This window comes from Homalodisca vitripennis, chromosome 1 (assembly GCF_021130785.1).
Source record: "Homalodisca vitripennis isolate AUS2020 chromosome 1, UT_GWSS_2.1, whole genome shotgun sequence".
Lineage (NCBI taxonomy): Eukaryota > Metazoa > Arthropoda > Insecta > Hemiptera > Cicadellidae > Homalodisca > Homalodisca vitripennis.
Window position 1 is genome coordinate 24172028 of NC_060207.1, and position 16494 is coordinate 24188521.

Genomic DNA, 16494 nt, shown 5'->3' on the forward strand with positions numbered 1-16494 from the left:
TTATATATTGAGCTTATAAACTTCAAAAACAGTAATAAAATATATTTGTATCGATAGGCGGATTATTTCGTCTTTGGCGTTATAAGACCTAAGAACATCGCGGATTATTCCATCTATGGAATGCTAAGGGTTAAAAATAGGTTTATAATGTTCTAAACTATCACAATTGGTAATTATTTGTATCACATTTTTATTTTTAGAACAAGTATATTATTAATTTCAAACTAGAAAATAGTTACTCAAAGTAAATTATAATGTTTATTTCTATGAAGTTCATAACTATTAATGAATGTATATTAATTCATTTATGATGTGCTTAGAGACTGTGCCTAAAACATTGTAATGCACTCAATTGTACACCTCTCGAGACAATAAGAATATCTCTTCACCTAGATTACAGTATATACTTTGTCTTCTGTGTGTCTCTGATGTCAAAACTATGTAAAGAGTTCATTTTGAGCTTCTTTGTCTCTAACTTTTTTTGGATCTCGTTTGACGAACTTTACCAGATTCCGGGAGTCAAGTCTGTGATAGCATCAGATTTCAGACCATGGACTAAGAGGAAGGTGGACTGGAGCAAATCTTAATATTCACATTGATTGTGAAGTAATATAACATTTATAATATTTTACATTTTATATCATCAAAGTTTATATATAGCCTGATTAGTGAATTAAGATTAATTCTTGCAATTCTTCCATTCTTATTTTCCCGCACTTTCACAATTTAATCACACAAACTCAATAATTGATGAACAGACAACATTGAATCATACTGACACTGACAAGTAAACTGATCTCACAGAAGAGGAAATACAATACCAATAGCAAGGTTTATTGGTTTATGCATGTAGCTGGTTTGTTTATCCGTTGGTGTACTAAAAATAGTAGCATTTGAACATCTTTTAACATTAAAATCTGGAGACGTCCAATATGATGGATGTTTGGAAATTTAGTCAGATCACCTCTGTCAGATATATCAGGCGTTGGGGTTAAAAAGTTTAAACAAAACTATAACTAAAACTAACTCGTGCTTTATAAATAATATAGAGAATATATTTGCAACAAATCCATGCAACTGAATTTGTGTTGTATAAAACTGGTACAGAAGATCGATAAAACTGGCACAGAAGATCAATAAAATTGGCACAGAAGATCGATAAAACTGGCACAGAAGATCAATAAAATTGGCACAGAAGATCAAAACTAATTTCAATCTTCCTGACATGGTTTCTATAACTTTTACTATTCACCACAGTGCTAATTTCATCTCTTCCTTACCACAGGAGCTCAGTTGAATGTTCTCGGAGGTCACTTAAAAATGCTGGATAAATAGAATTCTTCCAGACTATCTTTGTAAAAGTTTAAACAATGTCAAAAGAAAATCTTAAGAAGGTACATTTACATATTTTATTGAATCAGCTACCTAAAGTGTAAACTGAAATTTGAAATATTTGTTTTTTTTTATTCTTTGTGAATTTAAAAAATTCTCTCTATTAATGTAAAACTTATTTAGCTTCGATAATCAATCCTACTAAAGAATGATTTATTAAACCTTATTGATTAGTTCACCTGTTACTGAAATCGCCTATCTATGTTCTATTGAGATAAAATTGTAAAATATTTCCAAACATATTTATTTTTGCAGAAAAATGAAAGATTTTTCTAAAAAAACCTCATATTACATTTTTTGAGGTACATTATAAATTAAGCACTAGTAAATTTTCATTAGCATGAGAATTAACAGAGATAAAATCAAAATAAAATGGTTTTCTTTATTTCTGGGAAAAAATCTGTTTTAAAATATATTACTTGATGGGAAACATTGAAATTAAGAGCAATTCATCACCATTTTACTTTATTCATATCTCAAAAATAATTTTTGGAACTTTGGACGGATTTAGAAGCTTAAATTTGAAAAAATGTATTCACTTTTGCAAAGAAAACTTAATTTTTTTAATACACTTTTTTACAAATATTTTAAAAACAAGATAGTTACTATCAAAAATATGATAGCATACAAAATTATGGATTGTTTTTACTAAACAAAATTATGGATTGTTTTTACTAAACAAAATTATGGATTGTTTTTACTAAAGAGTTTGCTTTTTTATTTTTTTTGTACAAACAATTTTACTGAGTTACGAGGTGTGTTCAAAAAGTAACGTGAATATTTGGTATTTTCAAAAATTATTTATTTATTTGTGAATACCTATTTTGTCCCCTTCAAAGTAATCCCCCTGGGATATTATACACTTGTGCCAACGTTTTTTCCAATCTTCAAAGCACTTCAAAAAATCATTTTTTTGTATCTTGTTCAGCTCCTCCTTCGATGCCGTCTCTTTCTCGTCAATCGTGGCGTAGCGTCATCCTTTCATGGGCCTCTTCAGTTTCTGGAACAAAAAAAAGTCACAGGGGGCCAGATCTGGGGAATACGGTGGCTGCGGTATCATTAGTGTGTTGTTTTTGGCCAAGAAGTCACGTACAAGCAGCTATGTGTGAGCAGGGGCGTTATCGTGGTGCAAAAGCCAGTTTTTCCACAAATTCGGGCGTTTCTGGTGGATTGCTTCGCGCAAATTGTGCATAACTTGCAGGTAATATTCCTTATTCACCGTTCTACCTTGTGGCAAGAACCACGTCCCTGCAATCGAAGAAAACTGTAAGCAAAACTTTCACATTCAACCGAACTTGGCGTGCTTTTTTCGGTCTAAGTTCGTGCGGCAGCTTCCATTGAGATGATTGAGCTTTGGTTTCCACGTCATAACCATAAACCCACTATTCGTCACCAGTTATGGACCCTCTGGAGCAAATTCGGGTCGTCACGGACAGATTCCAACATCTCATTAGCAATGTTCATGCGATGCTGTTTTAGATCGAAATTGAGCAGTTTTGGTACAAATTTTGCGGCGACCCGTCTCATGCCCATGTTATCGATTAAAATCGAATGGCACGAGCCAGTCGATATGCCTAGGTCCTCGGCAATTTATCTTAACGGTGATTCGGCGATTGGCCAATACAATTTTCTTCACTTCATCAATTTTTTCGTATGTTGTTGAAGTGCTCGGGCGTCCAGCACACTCTTCGTTGTTCACATCTTCTCGGCCTTCTGAAAACATTTTGTACCACCGATAAACGTTGCTTTTGTCCAAAGTAGCTTCTCTTTATGCCACAGTCAACATTCAGAATGCATCTGCGCATTTAATTTTGTTTTTAACACCAAATTTGATAAAGGTTCTTTGTTCCATTTTTTTTAATAGGTAAAAATCGAAGATGAACCAAAACACGTGCAAGCAAAGCAGCTGTCAATAATTAACTCAACATTCAAAATGGCCGAAATTTTCAACATAAGTGAGAGACATATGTACCAACATAACGCCACAAAAAAAATCGAAATTCGAATATACGTAACCTGCGAAAATTCAAATTTCGCGATACTTTTTGAACACACCTCGTATAAATTGTAGAAGCTAAGCAAGACTACTACCTTTCCGAAGCCTTTCAAATTTCCAATTGAACTTTTAACAAGCTTTCAATAAATTGGTAAGTCAGTATATTTTTAAAACTGAGTAAAAATATCCATGGTGTGCCTCATGAAAGTGGCGAGAATTAAATACTTACTATTTATATATTATTATTTATTGTCTTTTTTACATGTATATTATTAAAAAATGGTAGTAAATTTTTATTCAAATATGCTTTTTTTGTATTACAAATAAATTTATTGTTTCAATAGCTTAATAAAAAGTATTAAACATATAATTCATATACAATTTTTCGTAAAGAGATAGTATTTACGGACGTTCTTGATATCTGCATACAATTTCTGCATCTGTATGTACGGACATTCACAAATTCATTGTTTTTGTGCAATATAAAACATAATTAAATTATCACTTGTGTAATACTAAAATGGTCATGAAGTATCGTATTTTCTAATACAATGATGTTTTTTACTGTATATAGGAGACTACCAGTGGTATGGAACGTATAATCAATCAGGCGTAATAGCTTGCTTCGTTTTTTCATGCTAGTCAGCTGTGAACAACCACTCTCTGCGGAGTTTGTTGCCAAGTGGTTGTTGTGTTGTTCTAACTATGATTGTTGTTATAATACATTTGATATTTTGTGCCAAGTTTCTATATTTCCCACACAAGTTTTTTTTTATATAATTTGATGTATTTTGAATACTTTGGAGAAAAAGTGAATTTTTAAAATACAGTGACAAAAAAGTTAGATATTTTAATTTTTTGTAATAAACTAATGAAAATTTGTTTATTATTAAATGTACTTTTATGCACAATGTTCAGATTAGTAATGTCTATTTTTTGTCTATACCTTTTAAGAAGTCAAATTAGAATTGAAAAAATGTTGTTAAGTAATTTCTATTATTATAAAAATGTATTGCGTATGTAATATATTTTACATTTATTTTAGATTAAATTTCATGCCAAATAAAAACAAATTGAAGTTGGTTGAAAAATTAGAAAGAAGAAATATTTTAACAAAACTTCCAAAAATGAAAATTAGTGCTGGGATTTTTGGCTGAGCCATTATGAATAAATACTGGGATTTTTGCCAGATACTTTTGAAAAAATGAGATTGAAAGGGTTGGTCTAAGCGGAAGCGTATCGCACTATGCCTGATCTCTGGTTGTGTAACAAGATTGGTCAGTGAGAAAGTTTTGCGTCAACTATAGTTGGCAATTGGTAGCGAACATGTTAACTGATAAACTATGTTATGAATATATTTGGAATAAATATGTTCAGAAAATTGTAAGGAATAAGAGATGTGACAGGTAGAGACGATTGTGGTTCATGGTAAATTATTTTAATATGTCAACAAATAAGTCAAAATTGTTTCCTATGGATTATAATTGGCTATTGTAAATGATTTACTCAACATTTCCTGCACTTTCTAGGTTAAATTTAATACTACCACGTAAAATGAAACAAGTCAACCAGATCCTTGGTTATTAATTAAACTGTACGTATCAATATTATTTTCAATAGAAAAGTAAATTGTTATCAGTAAATCTTCACAATGCTTTGCTATCCCCAGTACTTTAAAACATTTATTCATTTATTTTTAGTAATTTTTATTGCACTGTTTGTAACCCCAAAATGTCCCGGTTTGCTTTGCACATTACTGTGTTGTAGTTTTTAAGAGTTAACACAATGTGTTATAAATAATATAAAATGAAAGACAGCTATGGATTTTTATTATATTATTTCAGGAGAAAATGTTAAAAATACGGAGAAATTATTTTCTTAGCAAGAACTATTTGTTTGATTGTATAGAGAATGAAAACAAATTTCAAGGTAAGATACGGATAGTATATAGGATGTGCATCTTGCAACTGCAAAAGCAACGAATAGCCAACTTACACCATTGAGTAGTAGATTTTTAGAATCAAAATGGTTTTTTTGGACTGAATATTCTTTATATCATATTAATTAAAATTTCTCCCGTGTTTTTCCATAGTTCTTTAGTTGTTTATTTATTCATCTTGTTGACAACTGTTGAACTAATATACTCCATTGTTTTTACCATGCTATGTGCTTTTTATGGGTTCTGGTAATAAAGACTTCATTTATAATCTGATTGTACAGTAAAGTATTAGATACTTTAATGAGTACTGTTTTGTCCCTGATGGGTTGCCATGATCCTTGGTAAATGCCAGCAAAGACATTGAATTGTATCTAAGACATTGTTTGTCTATTGTAATGGACTTGCCAGGATCTTGGCTGGCAAGAAAATCCCTCAATGTTTCAGTTGGTATCAGTAATCCTTGTTGAAGCCTTGCATGCAGAATTTGGAAATATGTTTAAATATTGTTAAAACAAATGCGTGTGAAAACCTAAACTGTTCCAAGAAATCTGTGGAAGAAATCACAGTCAACCAGTAAAATAGTTTTAAGATGCACTACAAAGTTGATTGTTTTACATATTACTCTCTCAATTCAAAACAAAATCCCTTAAAAGTACTGAAAGTTGTTCTAGATTACTGTTATTAACTTAGAAAATACCACAAAAACAGAAGAATATAGTAGTTAAATAATAAATCACCAAAAGCACTGTTGTATTTGATCAATAACAGTAATAATAAAGTGCTTTGATCAAATTAAATTTTATTGCAAATTCAAAAATTTGTACAAAACTTATGCTGACCAGTGTGAACATTTTTAATGTAATTAATAATTATATATTTTAAATTGCTAGCTTCATATTATGCTATATTCAATATTTCATTTTATTTGGTAAATTTCTTGACTTAAGTATATTACATATAAAACTATCTATCTTTATTGCTATTTACATTATGTTGGGAATCATTGCTGTTATGTCTTATAAGGCTTTCTATTGTAAACAGTGATGATTTCTTCTGGCTCCTGTCTTCTGATAGTCCTACATTGTGGTTAGGCCATGGGATTGTCGTTTCTGGCCTCTGAACCTCAAGTGGTATAGCCTCTGTCTAAAATTCAAAACATATGATTAATTTACTTTTCCAGTTAAAGCATGTTTTTCTAAAGTATTGCAGATTTATCTGCATCCCAAACAAAACCCAATCTCAAAATTACGTCAGGAATAAGACATCATTGTTTTGATTTAATAATGAAAATGGGTTTATAACACAAAGTCGATTATTTTTATTACAAACAACTAAAATAATACGACAGTGTTCGAGAATACCTAGAAGAGAGAAATATGTAGACCTCTATAATTACTTTACCTTATTTTAGGTTTTATGGATAACTCTGTATTGATTACTTTTATTTATTACATTGTATATACAAGTATTTTGACAATTGTCCATGCATTTTATGTTTTTTTTGACAATAAATGAATTGAGTTGAGTTGAACTATTAAAACTTTATTAAATTTGTATTACAAACTATAACAAGATACATAATTTTGTTATTCATTGGTCTAGAGAAAAATTGTTTCTATATAGATATAGATGAAATCCAATATTTCTAAATAAACCATATTAATTCCATAACCATAATATTCGTATATTGTATATGAATAATATTGTGATTGCAAACTCGAGTGAAGATGGACTTGGTTCTCACACACAGGCTTTTGCCTATGTGGAAACCTTCTTGTATAATCTATTGGCACTATATTTGTATATATGTAAATGAGATAAATAAATAAATGAAATTTAGTAGTCACCAAATTTACCTAACTATTCTGACTGAGCCCGAAGGTACAATACAAAATAAACTGCAATTTTTAAGAATATTCCATAAAGATCAGTTATGATTTTTTAAATAAATTCAAGTCACCTAATTTGTTATACAATGTATGCAGAGAGATTAGATAATGCATTAATCTATGAAATATTATACGTGAGTCAAACTTAGTTTCAATTTCTGTACTACTAGATGGCAGAAGTAAATTTTAGAAATGGTTCTTCCTTCTATTCTTTAATAATAATATATTTCTTCTGCCATTTTATCCATCTCAACATACTTATTGATGTTATAATAAGTTTACAATACAACACATGAATTGTTCAGTTTTCTTACCTGAACCTTCTGTCTACGTGAGCGTCTGCGACGGTAGTTGCCCCTCTCGAACATGTTAGCAGCCTGAGCTGGGTCCAATGTCCAGTAACTGCCCTTGCCCCCTCCCTCACTCCTGTCTCGTGGCACTCTTACGAAGCAGTTGTTGAGGCTGAGGTTGTGCCTGATGGAGTTCTGCCAACCTTGGCAGTTGTCCCTGTAGTACGGGAACTTATCGATGATGAATTTGTATATCCCACTCAGAGTGAGTCGCTGGTCCGGTGCGGAGGTGATGGCCATTGCTATCAGCGCTATGTAAGAGTACGGTGGCTTCTCAGGTCTCGGGTAGAATATATCTGCCATGGGCTGAGGGAATTCCTGTACAAATATTTGTTAGATCAATAATTTGGACAGGGAAAGAGTGCAGTAACATTTAACCAGTTTTCCAGCTATATACATATCACATAAAATGAGGTTCCTATGACACTTTCAGAGCCATTCAAAATTCAAATATAAATACTGTAAAAAATATACCATAAACAGATTTGTAAATTCATATAGTAAATTTCCTTAGGGTTTTTGGAGTCATGAAAACATGAATGAAAAAATTTATATATATATATATATATATATATATATATATATATATATATATATATATAAAACAAATCTACAAAAATCAAACAGTAAAAGTTTCATAGATCTTTCATTCATTTTTTATGGCTCTGAAAAAGTTGTAGGAACATTTTACTATATCATTTTATAGATTTGTTTATGATATTTTAGACATTATTTATATTTTAATTTTGAATTGCTCCAAAAGTGTTGTAGGAACCCCATTTTCTAATGTACTCATTACATAAACATCAGTGTTTTACATTCATTTTTAGCCATAAATATATCGTAAAATAACAGTAATTTGTAACAATTTAAAAATTAAACTAAAAAAATGTTTAAGTACAGTAATACAAGTAAAATAATTGCAGTGCTAAAATAAGTTTGGAGAAGAGATATAAAGGAGGAAAAATCAGACAGTTGTTGTTTTAATTTTTGTGTTATATTCCAATAATTTTATATGGTTTGGTAGTGAATTAAAACAATTTAAATACTGTGTGTGTGTGTGTGTGTGTGCGCGCGCGTGTGTGTGTGTGTAGATTTTTGCAGCATTGTAAATTATGACAGGACATAATGATTTTAACTCAATTACCTGTATTATAGTTCTGATTCTCACCACACATGTCATGTTTATGGGAATTAATATTTAATACACAAACTCAAATAATATTATATTGAATGTAGAAAATATTATATTATATTTTTTTAGTCATAGAGCTAAGAGAAATGTCTCATTTATAAGATATGATGATACACACCCAAATGCTTTTAGTTTTTCTTATAAAATCTGTACTGTTTGAATATATAAACAATATTGTACAAAAAGTTTTACAATGTTAAAAACCAATACACATGTATGTTTTCCATAACTATGCAACCAAACAAAAGGATGTAGAAGTGTTGAAAAAATGTTAAAATTTATATACTCAAATAGTGTTACCACGTTGGTGCCAAATAGGGCATTACTAGCCCATGCTGCCTTTACTACTAGCTGGGGTGCCCATGGCTAATTTGTTACATCCTGTCATTAATCAGCAATATGAATAATTCATATTTGTATATAGTTATTTATATGTCAGACATTTATTTAACACTTTCAAGTCCAGCCCTATTTCAGGGTATGGCATCTGAAATCCCAAACTTAGTTTTTTAGCCTATTGTATTCATTTAGCATTATAATTATAGAATATAATTACTTTTATGAAAAATAAGTTTTTTATATAAAAAGTACTGTGGCATCTCTGGGTTTGAACGTGTTTTGTTTCTGAATACTAAGCATTCATGTAACATAAATTAAGTTTATTAAAAGATTTTTAACTGAAAAATAGTATTTTGTACACTTCAAGAGGTGTAATACGCACAAATTTTACATAAGATTATCTATATCCTATTGAACAAAGATCCTATCCTGGTTTCCAAAAACAATTCAATTTACATTACAGTTAAAATTATATATTGTTATGAAATACTTGGTATCTACACGTTAATTATAATTAAAACAGTTTTATTATGTACATTAATTTTGGTTTGAAGATTGTTCATATAATTTCTAAAAAGTATATATGTATTTCATAAATGTATTTTCTTGATTCAAATAATAACATCTATAAAGGTACCAATAATTAACTTGTGGACATTGTGAATGTAAAATGTCCTCTTTATCTGGAGTCAATTTGCCTTAGCAAACAATGTTATTTTCTATTGTTTACAATTGTGAACATTTTTATGGTCGTAAACAAGTACAAGCATTGAATACATTGATTAAATACCTCGGTCAAAGACCTTCCAAGTGGTAGGAGTAAAATATTACAAGACAAATGAAAATTATACACACAAGTGATAGCTACGAATAGAACTAACTGTGTAGGCCTCATAAATACTCATTGAAATGTATTTATTTTTAAAGAACAATAATTTTATATATTATTCAAGCAAAATAAAATATAAGGGTGGACTAGAAAACAGTTAATTAATTATATGTTCAATAGCATAGCATGGTAGCCATTATATCTCAATACGGTAACCATTCAAACTATTTTTTAATTTATAACTCCATTATTTATAGAATTATAAAAAAACAAAGAGTGTTTTGGAGTGCTTTTAACACTGTATAGGCTTTTAACATTTAACAATTTTCAATAGATTATATAAGATTATTTTTAATGGAATTGTGTAAATCCCATAAGAATGTTTCAATAAACAAGAATTGGGGAAAGAAATATTGAAACAAGGTAATATTCAAATTTGGTATAAAAATTGATTTTGTAAATCTTAGCTAAGGTCATTGGCCAGCTTGGTATACTATTTTGATCCAATGTGGCGGTCTTTCAAATAAAAAATTCACAACACCGTTATTTATGGACCTAGACAAAATGCAAAAAGTGTTTTGGATTGCATATAACAATTCCTAAACTGTCTGTTATGAACAATTTCTTTTTATCTTAAACTGTTTTCGAAATATTGAGAAAAAGTAAATCTCATAGGAAATGGATAATTAATATTTCAGTTATCACAAAATCCACCTATTCTTCAACTGAGCCGAAACGACGTTTTTAAATACAGATTTCGATATATCAGTAACCAGGACTAGAAACCTAAATACAGTAAGAGCGCACTGTCTACGCTCCAGATTTGGCACCCTTAAATTGCCCAACACAAACAAATTACTGGGGAGAAAAAGATATTTTGTTCAAATAAAAATTAAATTACAGAAAGGAATGCTTTTTTCAATATTTTTGAGCAATCTTACTGCCGTGAAGAAATAAAAATACTTGAATAGCTTTAAAAATTATTGGCCTATAATCAGACCATTGCTCAGAAGTGAGACTTGCATGGTATCTTATATAACAGGTGAAGGCGATACCTTAAGATTCTCCAAGTACGAGGGCTATCCAGAAAGTAGATTACGTTCTGATATAAACAAAAACCAAAGTACAATAAAACATTGTATTATATACAATTGAAAGTGGCACTAAAATACTATTTTTCAACATAGTCACCTAACAAACTTAGGCACTTATCATAGCGGTGAACTAGTTTTGAAATTCCAGCGTTATAAAATTCTGCCGCCTGAGACTTCAACCAGGTAGTCACACTCAGTTCAACGTCATAAAAGTATTGCATCGCAAGCCAGGTCTTTATTGCTGGAATCAGGTGGTAGTCGTTGGGTGCAAGGTCCAGACTGGAAGGCGGAGTGGAAATTTTTCCCACTGCAAAGCATCCAGGAGTCCGAGTTGTCATGTGTGGTTGAACGTTTTTGAACTTTTATAATACCTTGCAGAATATATGGTTGTACAACGTTCTAAGAAATCAAGAACTTCTTTCCTGTCCCAAAAACAGTAGCCATAATCTTCTGTGCCGACAATTTTTGTTGTATCTCCTTGGATTTTTAGGGGAGTGTGTGTGCCCCCACTTCGTAGACTGTAATTTGGTTTCGCAATTCACATGCTTTACCAAAGTCTCATCTCCTTTAATGATTCGATCGAGCTGTGAGTCACCATCTTTTTCATGAGTGTCAAAAAATGTTAATGAAGCAGCCATACGCTAATGTTTATGGGAAAATCGGTGGTGTTATCGGTCACAATGCTTGGTTGTCCACTTCATTCATGCACATTAGTTCGGCCATTTTTAAACCTAATGCATCACTGATGCACTCAACCTTCAGTAATGATATCATTCCCATAAACTTCACAGAGTTGCCAAAAAATCTCAATTGGTTTATTGTGCTTAGCCAACAAAAACCATATTACTGACTGCACTTCACAACTCACAGGATTTTTAAGTGAGTCGCACATTTTAAACTGCCAGTGTAAAACAACAAGGCATAACATTAACCTCTCACTAGCACGGCTGGATAGTCACTGAGCAGAGAAACGCCCTGATATCAAAATGGCGGCGATAGTCCCGCCCCTAGAGGCTATAGAGTGTAATGTAATCTATTTTCTGGTTAGCTTTTGTTTTTACAATTACCATACACAGCTGAGCAGAACCAGTGGTCCAGAGGTAGTTATTGCCTAGATGACTTTTCATCTTAGTCATTTGTATGAGTATAAATGCATTATATATAAAATTGAGATAGTTTGCTTTATTCAGCTGATTGGTATAGCTTTCGTTCAGTTGTGATTATTGTTTGTAATTTTGCTTGACCCATCAAAGTTGTCTACAGCCCAGATAACTTAGTACTCATTCTCAACTCACCTTGTTAATGTAACTAAATACATGTTCTCGAGTTGCCTTAGTAATGTAAGAAGTGATGTTAATGTCGACAAATTCATGATGACACAGGGAGACTCAGTGATGATTTATGCCAATTGCGATGATTCGCACTGATTACTTAGAAATTTGAAATTAACCTTATCTCTAATATTGACTCACCAAAACAATATCAACATCCAAGATTTAACTATAAACATCGGAGTCTTAACACATGTTCTCGAGTTACCTTAGTATATAATCTTGAATCATACTGATAATACTACTTGGTAGACAATCTCAGTTCGCCTTGATAGTCACTCTTTATACAAAGTCAAAAGATGCTTAGTTACAATTAGCATAAACAATTTTCTCTTTTTAGGTTTCAATGTTTTACTATTTTAAAATAGGCACATAAAAAAATGTTACAGTACTTTAAGGTCATAAGTAAAATTTTAGGAGCACTTTTGAAATAAATAATTGTCTATGATTATTTATATTTTTCATCTCTACCTACTTTTTTCTAAATTCTATCAAGTATATATTAAAAAAAAAAAAAAAAAAAACAAAAAAAAAAAAAAAAAAAAACAGTTACAACAATATTGCAATCATTGAGGATATTGTGGTACTTATGACATCAAAATAAAGTTTTACTAGATTGTATGGAATTATTTAGCGGATCAATTTGTTCAACAAGTTACATTTTGCTCAAAACCATTTAAAAAAACTATTGAACTTTGTTTATAAGTTGCTAAATCTTAAAAGTCACTACACAAAACAAATACACCCGATTCTAATAACTGTAAAATACAACTTTTGAGGATATTCTGTTTTTTTTATGTTTCACAAATCAGTTATAAGTGTAAATATTGTTTCCACAGTAAAAAGTGGAATTCACACAGAGAAACTACCAAGAACCTTTTATTTACAAAATGAATGCATAAGTAAGCAAGCATTCTGTTTTATTCTGAGACCATATAAATCAACTAAAAATCTGATAACATCCAGTCATGATAAACAATGTAAAGTTCCTACTTGTTGTTTGTAAATATAGTCTATTTACAAAGACGCTCCCATTTTTGCCCACTGCTGGGACTGCTTAAGCATAGAAGTCCTGACTCTAACAACCAAAATAATATAAACCTTGAGTTAGTAATAAAGTAGTAATAAATAAAATTGTTACTTGAGTTAGTACAAACTACTCTCACCGACAGACAAGAGATACATTTAAAATTAGCTTAACATTATTAATTAAACATAAAATACCTAGGTAAAGTTCTTTAGGGGTAGCTTGACAATAAATGTTTACTTCTCAAACGTTTTTCTCCTTGGACAAGATCCTTACAAAGTATTATATGTAGCGATCCAACACTTTTAATAACAATTGTATTGAAAATAAAATTAAAATTACCTTTAATATATTATTCATTTTACTATTCAAACTGATATAAGTTGTAAAACAATGCATACTGTTTTTTTAATATGTTAAATGTTATTTCTGAATTTCTAAAATTGTTTAATTAGTTACATGCTGGTACATTTTAATTAAATGCATAGTTGTTACAAGCCCTTTGAACCCCAGGCGACGAAATATCGTCGCCGAGAAGATATGCGAAGATCCCCGCGGCGACGATGTATCGTCGCCAATGAAGTTGCGAGGATCCCCGGGCGACGTAATATCGTCGCCATGGTATATGCGTTTAATACATATTTATTTGAAATCGTAAAATACTTATTTTATGAGTATTAATACATATTTATATGTATTTTATTAAAATACTAATTTTTTTTATTTATTTATTTACTAATTTATTTATTTAGGTAATATCAGTGATTTTTGTGTTGTACGCCTAGAGGTTTTTACAAGTCGCATACTTTTATATAAAAATTCAAAAAAAAGTTTATTTTTAGAGATATCAATATAATTATTTTTGTACATACACAAAACTAAATTTAGAAAAATAAAATGTGGGTGCCCATGGTAAAAATATTTCTTATTTTTTAATTAAAAAATCTTAAAATCAATTTTTTTGCCTAAAAATCTATATACATATATTTTAAAATTATTTTAATGCTGTTAAACATATTTTTATACTTCAGACTAATCTTTTTTTGTGTATACAATTTCATTCTGGACATTTTGGTGTGTAATACAAGACAATAGCATAAAAAATAGCAAAAGTATTAATTTTTTACAAACAGTATGCAAAACAGCTGTTTCTGCTCCGGGGATTCTCGGTAGTTCTTAGGTCAAATGATTTTGGTACGTTTTTTTCCACCATCAATATTTTGGTCTGGGGTTCAAAGGGTATATATTTGAATCTTTCAGTTAAATAATATATTTTTTAATATTGTGTTAAATAAACCAATCTTAAAAATGAATATATATATATATATATATATATATATATATAATTTAGGTAAATCGTGTTAAGTAAATATAGTTAAGTTATATATATATTTATTTATTTATTTAGTAGTCTGTAGATGACGTTAACACACACTGACAGATTGCAATACTTAAAATTGTGTGTTCTATATCAGTTAGATTTTATTACACACACACACACTGAGATATATATAAAATCTCGCATTAATAATTTAATTTCAATATAACACCATCAGGTACGACCACAATACTCTATCACTTCTGTGAAGGGCCTGCAACATGATCTGTAGGTCTGTGTATGAGTGATTCATTTCTAGAGGATGACACATTTAATGAAGAATCATCTAATTAATTTTAATATTTAGCCAGTGCCTGTATTAATGAATTGTGTTATCTTCAAGAAGCTGTCCTTTAAAATCATTGAGAATAGAATGTCAGTTAACTCAACAAATTCAACTGTGTATAATTGTTAACTCTCACTTACTCTTTTGGCCCTGGCCAGAGGGAAGTAAGGCAGTAGTCGAGCTCGGAGCTCGCATTGTTGTTGGTAGAAGAGAGGCAATGCCCAGGCGGCGGCAGCCAAGTGTTCAGCCGTGGTGGTCGACTGGTCTGTCGTGGAGGTCGGAGCTGGAGCGGGGAAGATACGCACTCCGGGTAACATGATCAGCACATGTCTACCTAGAACACCGCGGCACACAGTTACACGTCAGCTGGTAACAGCGGAAGAACAGCTGATGAGAGCGTCACGTCACGTCGCGTCGCGTCGCTCCTCACGGGTCGAGTGATAGTAGTCTCTGCCTAGCCCCTCTTGGGGAGGATAAAGCAAACACGCGGTTGTGGAGGGGAGGGGGGCGTTTATTTATTTAAATATGAGTTGTTTGGTTCCCTCATCTGTCGAGAGCAAACAAGAGCTGCAAGAACACATGTTTTGATTGCTTTTTGTTTACTGTTTATTTGTTTGCGCTGACGTGGCCGATAACGCCGCGAGGGGAAGGAAATGAACTCAAAGCAAACTTTAATAATTGTGTCTAATTGTTTCTTTATTGATCCACTGTTTTGTTATTCAAACGAGAGGACTAAGTTTTGTTTTATTTATACGATCGATGTGAACCTTACAATTACGCGACTTGATGGCGAGTCTGTCTAAATTAATAATGGGATCTACAATTATACCGTAACAGATTGTAATGTTGCCATAAACATCCACGGAGTGCGATTACGAAAGAGTTAGCTCTTTGCAGTGTACCTTACAACCTGTAATTATGCATACATTAACTCGATGTTACGTTTAACACTGTAGCAGAAGATTAGTTATAATTGAATTGTACAGTCAATGGTTATTGATAAGTCAATTAGAGACAAACGCTAACGTCTATTTTGTATTTGGCATAGTTTCAATACAATCAATTGATTTGCGTTTTGCTTTTGGTTTGTCTGTTGTAGTTAAAATCGAATCAATACATTTCGGGTAATTTACTATAGTATTTTTATTACAGGTTTGACTTTTGACTATTCACAACTGAAGTACTGATATGAATACAAACACCGTACCTATCTCCGTGATCAACAAATTGACAGTTTATAAACTAGTTACGATCTATTAGTATAGTAAACCACTCAGTTTTTTATATTATTGCCTTCCAATCATAGTGTACTTCGAAAACAGATTTGTAATAAAGTCCACTCCTTCTATGGATTAAACAGTCCGCGTGTAGGTCAAAAAGGGCAAAGCGTACCAAACAGGACGAGTGTCTAAAATTTCAAAATGTAGATTTTTAAATATTGCTGAAATG

The 16494-nt window shown here is 31.2% G+C and overlaps 1 protein-coding gene across 1 annotated transcript; it reads right to left on the reverse strand.

The window, feature by feature from the left end:
* Positions 1 to 6106: 6106 nt before the first annotated feature.
* On the reverse strand, positions 6107 to 15490 carry LOC124358363 (forkhead box protein L1-like). The gene is made up of 3 exons (XM_046810666.1): positions 15186 to 15490; positions 7531 to 7884; positions 6107 to 6470 (listed from the first exon to the last, which is right to left on the reverse strand). The coding sequence occupies exons 1-3, from the start codon at positions 15360 to 15362 to the stop codon at positions 6291 to 6293; spliced, it is 711 nt and encodes a 236-aa protein (XP_046666622.1). The 5' UTR covers positions 15363 to 15490; the 3' UTR covers positions 6107 to 6290.
* Between the last annotated feature and the right edge of the window lie 1004 nt (positions 15491 to 16494).